The sequence below is a fragment of the Megascapheus bottae genome, chromosome 4 (genome assembly GCF_031878675.1).
Source record: "Megascapheus bottae isolate mThoBot1 chromosome 4, mThoBot2.hap1, whole genome shotgun sequence".
In the NCBI taxonomy this organism is placed as follows: Eukaryota; Metazoa; Chordata; class Mammalia; order Rodentia; family Geomyidae; genus Megascapheus; species Megascapheus bottae.
In genome coordinates, this window is record NC_143512.1 from 9,550,137 (window position 1) to 9,564,779 (window position 14,643).

At 37.7% G+C, this 14,643-nt stretch overlaps 1 protein-coding gene across 3 annotated transcripts; it reads left to right on the top strand.

The window, feature by feature from the left end:
- Positions 1-905: 905 nt before the first annotated feature.
- On the top strand, positions 906-14,414 carry Yipf5 (Yip1 domain family member 5). Of its 3 annotated transcripts, none has more exons than XM_090331297.1 (6): positions 906-978; positions 1,789-1,908; positions 8,234-8,406; positions 9,538-9,683; positions 11,797-11,978; positions 13,503-14,414. In XM_090331297.1, exons 2-6 carry the CDS (start codon positions 1,799-1,801, stop codon positions 13,663-13,665), a joined length of 774 nt encoding a protein of 257 aa, XP_090187423.1. In that variant the 5' UTR covers positions 906-978; positions 1,789-1,798; the 3' UTR covers positions 13,666-14,414. The 3 variants fall into 3 exon arrangements, with proteins under 3 accessions (XP_090187423.1, XP_090187422.1, XP_090187424.1); XM_090331296.1 differs by having other exon boundaries at positions 933-1,066; XM_090331298.1 differs by lacking the exon at positions 906-978 and adding an exon at positions 1,461-1,545.
- Positions 14,415-14,643: the final 229 nt, after the last annotated feature.

Sequence of the window (14,643 nt, forward strand, 5' to 3'; positions counted from 1 at the left end):
ACAAAGTATATATAATATATATATTGTATATATAATATATATTGTATATATAATATATATTGTATATATAATATATATATTGTATATATAATATATATTGTATATATAATATATATATTATATATATAATATATAATTGATGGCGTGGACCCAGTGACCCTGTCTCACGCTCGTTGCTTGGGCACCACCAGGCCCGTTCAGCAGGAGTCAACAATTAGCCACCAGCCCCCTCACCTGGGACAGCCCGGGGGCGCTGGGCTACCTAGAAGGCGGCGAGATCTCCCCAGACCTTGTAGGTTATACAAAGCCACCCAACTGATTAGCAGTGGCACCTTCGTTCCCACGTGGGCTTGTGAGAAGGGGTCTTTCCGGGTCCCTGAGCCGGAATAAACTTTCCTTTGTTTGATCTACACTGCTGCCCCTTCTCTGGCAGAAGGGCAGATAACACCGTCTCCCTAGCGCAGAAGGGCTGAAGAGTCCCAGGGGTCACCATCTCAGGATCGAAACCATTAAACACTAGGTACAACCCCCCCCCCCCCACTCCAAGTACAGCACCCGGACCGCGGTGGTCCACGAACGCCGCAGCCTTAAGGTTGGCAGACCGAAGAAAGGGTCTGTGGACCACGCCTTCCCGCCTTCCTGGTCCGCCTAGCTTCGCCCTTTCCTGCCTTCCTCCCGGCCCTGGTCCTCCAGTCCTAGGGCCGGGAGGGGCTCCGGCTTTGACCCAGCCCGAGCCAACAGTGACTGCGCCTGCGCCTTCCTGTCTTCACTGCGGACCTGGCTGCAGGAAGCACTTTCCCTCTTCCTATTGGTCATCCTCGGAGCCAATCCGTAGGACGCATGCCCAGACTTACGATCCCGCCCACCGTCACACCCGGTGTCCAACCACAGAGGACAGCACAGATTATATCCAAGACGCCTGCGCGGGCAAGCGTGCCCCGGAAGCAGTTCTTTGGACTGGTGACACGTAGCAACGGGGTTAGTACCGGGTCTGGAATTGAGTTTGGGGGTGACTTGGGGCCCCCCGGAACCCTTCCTGCTGCCGCCGCCGCCGCCTCCGCACTTGGTGAGTGTCCCCGGCACAGTGCTGGGGCCCGGTCCATAGCGACTCGGCTCTGCTCGGCGCCGTGGTCTTCCGGAATAGACCCACCCTCAGTCGCCTTGGAGTCCCGGTCCAGACGCGACTCCGCCTCCAGGCCGCGACCCGCGGCCAAGTCCGCGCTCCCCGGGCCGGCCGCGACCCCCGGGGTCCGCCCCGCCGAGTCCGGGTCCGGGCTCCCCAGGCCGGCCGGGACCTCCGGGATCCGCCCCGCCGAGTCCGGGTCCGCGCTCCCGGGCCGGCCGCGACCCCCGGGGTCCGCCCCGCCGAGTCCGGGTCCGCGCTCCCCGGGCCGGCCGGGACCTCCGGGATCTGCCCCCGTCCTGGCCGGGGTCCGCGCTTCCCGCGCCGGCCGCGGCCTCCGGGGTCCGCGCTCTCTGCCCAGGCCCCCACTCTTCTTTCCCGGGGGACTCCCGGCACTGTCAGCGGTGAAGCTCCGTTTCCAGGTGAGCAGTCATCCTTGCTGGGTGGCATCTGCTCCCGGGGGAGGCCCTCCTCCCAAGACTGGTCCTTCCGAGGCCAATGGGCTCTGCGGGGTCTGAGTGCCTGCTTGTGCCGCAGCTTAAGGACCCGACCTTCACTTTGCCCCAGGGCAGGTCCCTGCAAATACAGAAGAAACGTTTATCCAGGAACAAATTCAGACGGGCCTTGGATGTAGACAGGTGTTTGCCATTTCTTTTTTCTTACAGATCTTCTGCCATGTCAGGCTTTGATAACGTGAGCCCGGATTTCTACCAGACCAGTTACAGCATCGATGACCAGTCTCAGCAGTCCTATGACTATGGAGGGAGTGGAGGACCTTATAGCAAGTAACTTTACAACCGTGACAGTTTGGCTAATCTGTGTCTCCGAGAAGCATGTATTGAGGATATCTGCTTCTGCCCAAAACTGAATGTGTAAACATAACCCTTTTTAGGAATGTTATTTTTTAAATCTTATTTGGGATTACATTATGTAAAATTTGTTGTCCTCTGCAACATCTCCCGGGGAGGAAAAGTAGGTTGTCCAGTAATAACAGTATTTCCAAATCATTCAGAAGCTTCAGTTACCTAGATAAAGATAGAAAAAAAAAACAAAACAGTAAGCATTTAGACCTATTGAAGATTTGTTAAATAGGCCCAATTTTTATACATTGAGAGTGCTTAGTGACACTTGAATAATTAAAGGGTGTGACTTTCAGCTGTCATCTTTTACCTCTTCATATGGAAACATTATGACTAGTCTCACACAAGTTACTAGTCGTTGATTGAAGAGGCTCTAAGCTTTAAAATTATTTTTTTTTAAGGGGCCGGGAGTTTGGCCTAGTGGTAGAGTGTTTGCCTAGCATTCACGAAGACCCAGGTTCGATTCCTTAGTACCACTTACTTAGAAAAAGCCGGAAGTGGTGCTGAGCCTCAAGTGGTAGAGCTCTAGCCCTGAGAAAGTCCAAGGACAGTGCTCAGGCCCGGAGCTTAAGCCCAGGACTGGCAAAAAAAAAAAAAAAAAAAAATTATAGTATCTGGTGTTTACAACAACAAAACTCAAGAACCCTGAAGGCTATCTGAAAACATATTTGGAGCCAGAAGTGTGGCCTAGTGGTAGAATGCTTGCTTAACATGCACAAAGCCCTGGATTCTATTCTGGCTACCACATACATAGAAAAAGCTGGAAAAAGGTGCTGTGGCTCAAGTGGTAGAGTTCTAGCATTGAGAAAGCCCAAGGACAATGCTCAGGCCCTTATTTCAAGCCCCAGGACTAGCAAAAGAAAAAACACAGCAAAAAAACCCAAAACAAAGAACATGATGTTTTTGGAGTTTCCTATACTTTGTTTAGCTGGTCCTAGACTCTTTAGAATCTTATGAAAACTATGAGCCTAGTTGCCATAGGCTCTTGTTATCCACTCTTAAGTGTGTGTGTAACTTCATACAATTAATGTATCATCCATTTCTCTATGGAGTCTCAATTTCAGACTTCATGAAGACCATTCCAGTAAGAGGACAAAGGCGATTGTACATCTAGACATTCTATGAGAAGATTGCAGAAGAGTTGAATGAGAAGAGTTGAACGAATGTGCCACACATTTTTCAAAATGTTAAAAGATAATTCAGCCTCTCAACAGAATATGTTGGGCAGGTTATCATTTTTATAATCCTAGATTATTTGAATATGGTTGGTTTGAATGAAATATGCATCAAATTAACTTGGTGAACAAAATGGACTGAGCATGAATGTTTTATATGACTTTTTTCTTTCTTAAATTTTCAATTACATACTAAAGAAAATTTCTTTTGATTAATTGGCCAGAATTAGAAAAATCAAGGAGATTTCCATTCATTTATTTGCCTAATATTTTGATAATTGTGTGTTAGGAAAAATGATTGCAACATGAGTTAGAATACTTCTGCAAAATCTTTGTATGCATCCACAGTAGGCTTTTGGAGAACCTGTCTTGACTGCCTATTTTTTTGTGGATCATAGGGCTTGAACTCTGCCTGAGCGGTGTCCCTGAGCTCTGTAGCTCAAGGCTGCTGTTCTATCCTTGAGTCACGCCCCACTTCCCATTTTCTATTATCCTTAGATTCAACCGAATTTGACTTAAATTGCAATCTCCTGCATTCATTTATATTTCTATCCTGACTTTATTTGTAGCCCTTGAACATGTGGCTTGCCCTCCATATTCCATCTGTAATCAACTAATTTGGGTCTCTACATAGCATTGTGTAGATACAGTCTTCTGCTGGTTATTCTCACAGTTCCATTCTAACCATGTCATGTAACAGTAAGCATTCCTTCAATACTAGTGCAGAAGTTTTATGTGACCATTACTTCCAGTTAGCATATATTCTGCGGATAATTGGGAAAACAAAAGGGAAATTTGTGAGCAGTAATGTGAGTTTCTGGACTTTATAAAAAATTGTACCTTTCTGTTTCTATGTAGATACTTGCATGAAGATCTGCAACCTAAAGATATTTTAAATGATATTTTACTAAGTGATATTTTCTTCTAACAAACCAATTTAGCTCTCTGTTTGTAAATCTAAGTTCAAGTAGCCTAATACTCAGATTGTCTTCTAGTTTATATTAGCTTTACATTTCTACATTTTTCCTAAAGTCAATTTCAACATTTTGTGGATTCCTTTTACGGGTAATATACAAGTATAATAGTGTGAATGAATACCACCTTGCTTTCTAGATATAATTTGTAAATATATACTAATATCAGACATTTATTTTTCACTTGTTCGCTTGAGTTTTTAAGATATTTAGAGATTATGATTTTGTATTTGATTAACATCATTATATTTTTTTAAAAAATTTTATTGTAATTGATAAAAGGGTTACATTGTATTCGCCAGGTAGAAAGTGCATTACTTAACCATCATTGCTACCCCTTCTCATATTTTTGTCCCCATTTCCCTCCCCTAACCCTTCCCCTCATCTTGTTTCCCTCCTTTCCTATCCTATTTCAAATAAACATATATTCAGTCTATCAGATAACAAGGTAAGATACAGTAACAATATGAGATAACCAAGGGACAACAAAAGATGAGAAATAACATAGTACATTAAGAACAACAGTTATCCCTTATATGGCTCTTGTTTCTATATCTTGGAGGTCCTTTCATTTAGCCTCATCTAACATCATTATATTCTTACAGAATATCTGAGGATTTTTATGAACAGAAGTAGGCCATCCTATGCTCTGTGTTAACATGCTTTGTTGTTGATAGAGTGCTTATTTAGCATATGCTTCTTTTCCTGCTATGAAGAATTGGTTTTGTAAAGAACAATATGTCAACCGTAACTTTAGTTTAAAATTAGTAGTATCAGGTCAGAACTTTCCTGAAGAGGTCTTAACCAAGAAGGCAATAGTAAAAATCTATAGCATTGTCTTTTTCATGTTGTATCTTGGAGTTGACATAATAATGCTACCTTTACAATGATCTATGCTTGCAAGTATTTGTCTTCCACATATGGGATTATATTGGCAGTTCTCAGTGTAGACTGCATACGTATAATTCTTGAGGTTTTTCAGGAAGCCTCAAGGGTCAAAAATAATTTTCCTAACAATATTAGTATATCCTATACCCTTTTAGATGACAACATTTGGTTTAATGTTACAGAAACAACATTTGGTAAAAAGTACTGGTATCTGAGGATGAACCAAGAATTGATATTGAATTGTTTACTAGTCATTTTTTTCAGTGTCACACATACAGAGGTTGTCATAAGTTTTCTTTAAAGATTATCTTGATGTTCAAGCACTAAAACTTGTCAGCATTAAGTCCCAACTCTACATTACATTAATTTCTTTAAGTGACAGTATAGGAAACAAACATAGCACTTCTATTCCATTCTGAAGTTATGATGTCCCTAGAAAAAAACACGTGCAAATTGAGTACCAATCCAAACCAATGCTTTTTTTTAAAAAAATGAATAATGTTTTTACTTGAAATAACAACTGACAGATAAACTGTGATCAGTTAGATTTGAATATTTGTCAGACAGTTTCTCAGAAATGAATTAATGATTTGACAGTGTATGTCTCCAGTGACCAATTTTAACTCTTTACTATGAAACAGTCAATTTCCTACTAATTGAACTTTTTCTTTTCTGATAAGACTTTTTAACATTATAGAGTTCAGTATGTCAATATTTGGAAGAGGCGTATGTAAAACTTTAAAAGGTAGTGAATCTAAAGGTAATATTTTCTAAATACCAGTGACCTTAAAAAATACCAGTGACCTTAAAGTACCTTACACAAGTGAAGGATCATTCAGAGAGCAAGATAGATCATTGCATTTTAATGTAACAGGATATTTAATTTAGCAGGATATTGATGCTGTTTCCAGTTCCATATTACTATTTAAATTTCAAAAGTCTACCCCTTCTGGTTTACAGGGGTATCAAAAAGAATATTTGTGATATACTTTAGATACTTGCAGAACTTACACAAGCATATACAAGTATATGTGTATGCTTGTGTTTACTTTGTATAAAAAGCAGTCATTCTGGCTATACATATTGTTTGCAGTTTGGAACATTGCTCCATTTTTATCACTCTTCAGCAATATTCATAAATTGACCTCATCCTTTTCTAGTAGTATAGTTATCTATTGCATACACACATACTATATTTATATATGCTATTTTTATCATTTGCTATTAAAATAATGAGCAGTGAGTACTGTATTATAGGCCAAAAAAATGGGTAGCATTAAGCATGAATTGGTCTAGTGTAATATTTTTTTTGAAACTCAAGTCCTATCCAATGAACCACATTTCTAGATCCTTTTGGTTTGGTTATTTTTCAGATAGTGTCTCACATAATTGCTCAGGTTCCCTTGAACTATGGTCTCCTGTCTCTTGCTGTAGCTAATGTTATATGTATGCAACTATGCCTAGCTTGTTTTTGTTTTTTGCCAGTCCTAGGCTTGAGCTCAGGGCCTGAGCACTATCCTTGGACTTTCTCAAGACTAGAGCTCTACCACTTGAGCCTCAGCACCACTTCTGGCTTTTTTCTATGTATGTGGTACCCAGGAATCGAACCCAGGTCTTCATGCATGCTAGGCAAGCACTCTACCACTAGGCCAAACTCCTGGCCTTGCCCAGCTTGTTTTTGAGAAAAGTTTTCACAAACTTATTTGATTCAGGTTAGCCTCAAACTTTAGTCTTCCTAACTCTGCCTCCCAAGTTGTTGGGAATATAGATGTGAACCACTTCACTTGATCTTATTTATAATAGTTCTTGAGAATCAAGTCTACAAAAGGACTATGGATAGCTGCATATTTACTATTGATTTGATTTTTTTAGTTTACTTCAATTAATTTTTCATTATATTACTGGATGACATTAGATTAGTTCTAAAAGGAGAACCATACATTTTAAAAAAATAATTGGACTAAAATTTCTAGGATTCTTTATCTTTTTAAAGTATACTTTAAATAGTTTCGTTACCTTTATATTTCTTTCTATATAGTTAGCCCCATTAGTATATAAATGATACTATTCCAGAAGATGGTGAAACAGATATTTAAAGATGTGGTTTATATGCCTACTATAAAATGGCATGGTAAAAACAAAATTGCAGGATTTATGGTAATGCAAATAAAATAAGACTATGTATACAAACACTTTGAGAATTGTACATACCCTTTAGATGCCAGTCCAGCTCTTGCTCCACTTTCTTGCTCATGGAAAGCACTCTGATTTGAACCATGGCTCCAGTCCAGCTTTTGGGTAGTCTTTTGGAGGTGGAGTCCCACTGACTTTCCTGCCTAGGCTGGCTTCAAATTGTAATCTTCCAAGTCTGCTTCTCCAGGAGTATGTGTGCAAACCAACGCAGCTGATGTTGATTGAAGAGATTTCATCATTAATTACTCGTGGAGTAGGAAGAATGGTGATTCAGTGGATATCCATTTACATGGCATGTAGTACAAAGACTGTTACCCTAAGTTTTCATCCGTCATCTGAAGCACTAAGTTATTTCATAATCTAATATTATCTGCCAACATTAAGGGAGGAAAATAGACCAGATGTTTAAATTATTCTTTATTGATCACCTAATGTTGACAAGTATAATAACTTTTTTAAAAAATTTTTATTGTTGAGGTATAGAGGGGTTTCAGTTACATTTGCCAGACAGTAGATGTACTACTTCTCACACATTGATACCTTTCTCAATGTTTTTGTCCCCATTTCCCTCCCCCCAACCCTCTTCCTATCATCTTGTTTTCCCCCTTCCCTTTCCTATTTCAAATAAACAAATAAACCTGTATATACAATATACCAGGTAACAAAGTCAGATACATTAACAATTTGAGATTAACCATAGGGCAACAAGGGAGAACAGAAATAACATAGTACATTAAGAGCAACAATCACATAAGATAAAGCTCTTGTTTCCATAATAACTTTTAAACGCCTTAATGTTGCATGAGTTAATATTGTTGTCATCAGGAAGATTTTCTACAAAACAGATAACTTCCTTGTAGCTTATCATCTTGTTAATAATCATTTTGGCCATTTAGATGGTAGCAAAGTGACTTCTAGGAGTTACATGACTAAGAATTCTCTCTTAAATTAAAATTAAGGAATATGAATGGTTGGGGTTGGAATATTTCTGAGAACTTTTGTTTCCTTTGGTATACATAGACACTATCCTAGCTATGACTACTCGCAGCAAGGCCGATTTGTACCTGCAGACATGATGCAGCCACAGCAGCCATATACTGGGCAGATTTATCAACCAACTCAGTCATATATGCCAGCCACAAGCACGTCATTGTATGGAAACAACTTTGAGGATGAGCCGCCATTATTAGAAGGTAGGAATTACACAGGTATGCAGGTTGCATATTCCCTCTCTGAAATGCTTCAGAGCAGAAGTATTTCAGATTTTGAGGCTTTTCTGGGAGTTGAATTTTCATAGGCTTTACTGGTTCAACATTTCTAATCTGAAACACTGCACAGTCTAGAGCTTTTTTTTTTTCATTTGTAAAGAGTTTATTTGGTAATGAGAAAGTAAAGGCTACTTAGTAGAGCAACAGTGGTGACCCAGAAACTAGTTGTCCTTTAGTACTTTCTGGTATTATTTTAATGTTAAGAATTTTTATATTTTTTCAGAGCATTTCAGATTTCTGGGTTTTCAGTAGAATAATTCTCTATGTACTCGGTTGAATCCAACTGGTCATCAAAAACAAATCTTAATCTGGACCTATTGCCAGTTCTTCTAAAAGAATAATCTTAAAGAGTAGAAAGCCTTTCTACTGATTAACTCATTTTGAACCATGTGGATATGAATGACATTTGGTCAGAGGGCTCCAGATTTCTAAAAGTGAAAATACAGTGTGTTAAATTGGAGACCTGATTCTATTTTACATAGTTAATTTAAATTCGATCTTTGAAAATGAAAGTATGGTATTTCATTGTTCCTATGAAAATAACAGAATTTCAGGAATTAGTTTGAAACGTGATTTTCAAATTATATTGTAAATATGTATAGCAGAAGTTCTAAAATTTTCATGGGAGAAGTATACTTTTCATGTAAAATGAAAGCCATAAATATTCCCTTGAAAAGAAACTAACTTACGTGGACAGACAAATAATTTTATATTTTGTTCACAAGGCTTGCAGGCATTTCTGAATTTCTAGATAAAGACCTCCTTACTATTAAAACTGTCCATATATATACTGTTTAATTTTTTTTTCCTGAATGAACATAGCTGAGAAATGTAAGTAGTGTTCCATCACTTTTATATCCTTTCCAACACCAAACCAGAAGTTAATTGTATGAGAAATAGCATTGAAATTTTTTCTAGAGTATTATCATTGAGTGATACTGGATCCCATTTTGGTGCCTGATGTTTCATTTTTTTTCCTTTTCTAACACTGATCACTGATTCTGGTAACTCAAGTTTATATCATAAATGCTTTTGACTTCCTTTTTTTGTTTTTAGAGTTGGGAATCAATTTTGACCATATCTGGCAAAAAACACTAACGGTGCTACATCCACTAAAAGTAGCAGATGGTAGCATCATGAATGAAACTGATTTGGCAGGACCAATGGTTTTCTGCCTGGCCTTTGGAGCTACATTGTTACTGGTAAGGCATTTCTTTCATTTCTGTCAGTGCAAGACTTGAATATGCCTGCAGTAGGTCTCTTTGAAACTGTTTATACCTTAAGTCTGTGTTTTGAGTGGTATTGAGATACTTGAATTTAGGCCTCTTCATTACTTTTCCTTTGATCCTTTGATAGTATAGATCGATAGGTAGATAGATTGTATGTATGTATGTATGTATTTATTTATTTATTTATTGTGGGTCATGGGGCTTGAACTCGGCCAGGGCACTGTCCTTGAGCTTTCCAGCTCAGGGCTACCTCCCTACGCTTGAGTCAAGCCCCACTTCCTATTTTCTAGAGGTTAATTGGAGAGAGGAATCTCAGGTCCTTTTGTGCCAGGGCTGGCTTTGAACCTTGATCCTCAGCTTTCTGAATAGCTAGTATTACAGGGGTGGGCCATGGCGCTGCCCAGCTGATAGTATATTTTTGAAATAATATTTTACTGTAGGAAGTGATCTCAAACAAGGAAGTATTAAGTAAATAATGCATATTCATTCTTCCATTAGATCCTTTCTTACTTTTCAGAGATTGACAATATTTTCCCCCTTTTGTTTGTTTATAAAAAAATGAAATTTTGCTTTGTTTAAAATCTGTAGGTCTTGTTTGTTTTGTTCTGAAGATCACTTTTCATTTTAACTTTTAATGCATTACAGCATTAAAATAACAGCAAATTTTTGTGTCTACCCCACCATGTCTACAAGAATGGTAAAGGATATTGAATAAAAAGAAGTATTGTGAAGATAACTATGATAACTATTGCTACTTATTTTCTTCTATATCTGCATTATGAGTTAAATAATGTAATATTAACCAGAAGACTTGAGCTTGAACTCAGTGCTTCTACTTTGCCCTTGCCCAAGTTATTTAATCTTTCAGATCCCTCTAATAGGTAATAGTCTTATGCTGCCCTCCTAACAGAATTGGTTTTTTGTTTCTTGTTTCTTTGGTGGGTCATGGGGCTTGAACTTGGCCCAGGCGCTGTCCCTGAGCTCTTCAGGTCAAGGCTACTACCCTATCCTTGAGCCAAGCCCAATTTCCAGTTTTCTAGAGGTTAATGTGCAGTAAGAGTCTCACATCCTTTTGTGCCCAGGCTGGCTCTGAACCTTGATCCTCAGATCTCAGCCTCCTGAGTAGCTAGGATTACTAACAGAATTGTTTTGAAGGTAAAACAAGATATTACAAAGTCAAAAGCAAATGAGGCTTTATTATTGCTGTGTAGATAAATTTATCACTGAACTCAACTAAGCTTTTTCAAATTTCCATGTGCTAAATCAAGTCTTTTCTATCACCCATAATCTATAGATTCTAAATACTGAGTTTTGTAAGACAAAAATGTAATAAACTAGTTTTGGGGTTTTTTTTGAAGATCTCTTTGTTTAATGGTAGTGTGACTTGGATGTGGTGTTGTTAACTAATAAATTAGGTAGTTCCAAATAGCTGATCTTTACCACCCTAAAAGTATTTAGTGATATCTTCCACGAGAGAATTTCTATGTTTCTTTCACCAAAGAACTAGAAAAACTAACAATTGGAAAAACTGAGAAAATATCTTTATTGTATTCCTCTTTTTTGTTACTTGTTTTTGTCCTCCTTTCCCCACAAAGCCCTGGCTTGATTTTCCCTAGGTCTTCTAACACCCATCTAATGGGATGTTTTTAGTCCTAGAAAGATTATAGCTTCATTTGCCAATAGGGATAACTTGCCGTGGCACATGTTAGTTGGAATTGGGTGCTTTCAAGTAATAGCATTATCTAAGTGCTTTAAAATGGCGTTCCATTTTGTTTGTGTAGATTATTTGCTTAGAATCTGCCGAAGTTCCTTTTAGATATAAACTATTTTACGCAATTGTGCCAAGATTTTGTCTTTTTATTTGTTCAATTCTAGCCAGCCTCATATGCTACCAGGGTAGTGGAAAATATTGGAAGAATGTACAAGCAGTATTAAAAACGAGTCTGCTCTTTTTACTTCCTGTATGAACACTACAGATTTTTGGTATTCACAAATTGAATATTCCCTGTATGTGCCATAAAAGTGAAATAATGACCAAAATAACTTAATTTATCCACGTAACCTGTTATCTTTTCTTTATTCCTAGGCTGGTAAAATCCAGTTTGGCTATGTATATGGGATCAGTGCAATCGGATGTCTAGGAATGTTTTGTTTGTTGAACTTGATGAGTATGACAGGTGTTTCATTTGGTTGTGTGGCAAGTGTCCTTGGATATTGTCTTCTTCCCATGATCCTACTTTCCAGCTTTGCAGTGATTTTTTCTTTACAGTAAGTACTGATCTTTATCTTGGGATTGATAATGACCAGTTCTGTGTTAGTAATATTTACCTCACCTTCAGTTTGAGATAAATCCTTGATTCAACAAACATGTTGTATAGATGAGAGCTATCCTATATTTTTTTGAGTGATGAACAGTGAAAGTAGGAATCAATTTTAAGATCTTTTATAATGACTCTTATTTTACCTATGATCAAAAATTTTACTAGTGCTTATTTACCAGGATCAAAGCAATAATGAGTGAAATAGCTCTGTTCATTAAATCATACATGGTAAAAAGTTACTTAGTATGAAAATTGTGTTTACCCTCGTTGATATGCTTTAAATCATATCAGACTTTTTGAAGCCATTATGCCTATTGAATTGTACGAATAATAAATTCATATTCCCTCATAACATGACAATGAAACACTTAAATTTTGTGACAATAGGCTGTTATTGTTCTCTTATTAAAATTACTTAGGCTCTCAGATATACTTGAAGGCATCTTTATGTATAATTTTTAAGTCATATTTTAGGTTACGTTAAAAACAAAGGTGTGATTGCTAATGTGGCTTTTCTTGTGACCATTGTGCACTCTTTGGCAATAGTTCAAACACCTCCTTGTGGCTAGTACTAGACATTACTAGTGACTAGGCTTTGTTATTCTGAGAAAGTTATACTTAGAAAGTTTTAAAGTGGAGGTACAGGAGAAAAGGTTACAAGTAGTTGAGCAAGGTGACAATTTTACTCTATCCCTTCTTTGAGCGTTTAGTGAACAATCTTGTTGTCTTTTGGTAGTAGTTGCTGTGTTAATATTTGAATTTTGCAGAAGTTATTTTGTACTAAAACAGTGTTGCTTAGCCAAGAAGAATTGTGCCTCCCAGGGGAAATTTGTTAGTATTTGGGGACAGTTAATATTGTTATAACAGTCATGAGGAAAGGGATGCTAATATCACATAGGTTCAGGCCATAGATATTATTGCACAGCCACATAGTATGTATACATCTAACTCAAATTACAGTAACCTCAAAATTGGAAACCCTTGGGTTTTAAAAATGCAAAATATACTTAAATGAACTTTTTATCACAAAAGTAGTTGAGCATCCTTGAATTCTCTGAGAAATGCATTTTTGCATTTGAATAAATGCTAAATTTTGTAAAATGCTAAAAATCGTTATTGAAATTTTGTTGTTTTTGTTAGTCATGAGGCTTGAACTCAGGGCCTGAGCTCTTCAGCTCAAGGTTAACACTCTACTTAAGCCACAGCACCACTTCCAGTTTTCTGGTGGTTAATTGGAGATGAGACTCTCATGGAATTTTGTTCCTTGGCTGGCTTTGAACCTTGAACCATGATCCTCAGATCTCATTAGGCTGAGATCAGAGAGCTAGGATTACAGGCATGAGCCACCAGCAACTGGCTCTAAAAATCATATTTTTGTAAAAGGACAGTTTTATGTAGTGTTCTTACATGTCTAACTTCATTTGCTTTTTTCCTTTCCTTTCCTCCCTACCCCTGTTTTTGTTGTTACCAGAGGAATGATAGGAATCATTCTCACTGCTGGGATTATTGGATGGTGTAGTTTTTCTGCTTCCAAGATTTTTATTTCTGCACTAGCCATGGAAGGACAGCAACTTCTAGTAGCATATCCTTGTGCTTTGTTATATGGAGTCTTTGCCCTGATTTCTGTCTTTTGAACTGAATTTATCTGGGATACGGACATCAGAAAGGACTTTGAACTCTTAAATTGGACCAGCAAACAGCTGTGGCGCAACCCTCAAGATTTCCAGTGGACTGTGGGAGACTGGAAGTGAACATGTGTCTTTTGTTCATTTTTATAGAACACCTGAGTACTGTATGGATTTACCTGCAGTGTGGCTAGCTTTAATTGTTTGTGTTTCTACAGATAAGAAGTGCTGTTTCTTTCCTGATCCTGCAGCCTTTGAAAAACAACTTTTTTCCTTAAAAATTACGTTTTTGATAGATTTTTATCAAGTAGGAAATTGACCATGAAGCCAGTAGTTTTTCTTAAAAACAGTGCAGTTACAGTAAATAAGAAATGAGACTTATTGCACAAGTCTTTTCCAAGGACTTAGGAAAATTGTTATGTTCTCAAGTTAGCACATTACAGCAAAAATAAACAAAAATCCGTATGCAGGGTTTTGTGAGTTTGCACTTCAGAAATTTGACATTCCTATAAATTATCTCCAGAAACTTTTTTGTAAAAATGAGACGTGAGAAATCAGTCTGCATTATTGTAGGTGTGAAATGTGGATGGCTTCGATTCAATATTAACATCAACTGGCCAAATTAATGCTTAGTTGGGTATCCATGCTTCCCAGAAAAGGAAATTGCTAACGTTTTGAGGAAAATTTGAAATTTCACAATTCAGTATTGCAGTTATTGTAAAATTTATTTGATGCTTATTAAAGCTTTCCCAATTAAATTTACTGTGTTGATTTTGTTTATTAAATCACTCTTGTGTGTCTCATTTTTTACAACTAGGATTTGATTTTGACTTTCAATTTAACCTAAGTTTTTTAAAATAGAAATTATTTAGTATAGATTTGGAAAAGAAAGCAAATTGAAATAATCATTTGAATTATATTTTTCTTAAATTTATTTGATTTTATATTCTTATCAAATTTATTTGATTTTTATATTCTCTTGCAATT

Bases quoted from the DNA above. Each gene is read 5' to 3' on its own strand.
- Yipf5 (XM_090331297.1), top strand. From the start codon at position 1,799: ATGTCAGGCTTTGATAACGTGAGCCCGGATTTCTACCAGACCAGTTAC. The intron at 8,407-9,537 runs GTAGGAATTACA...TTTTGTTTTTAG, and splicing joins TGAGCCGCCATTATTAGAAG to AGTTGGGAATCAATTTTGAC. The intron at 11,979-13,502 runs GTAAGTACTGAT...TGTTGTTACCAG, and splicing joins GCAGTGATTTTTTCTTTACA to AGGAATGATAGGAATCATTC.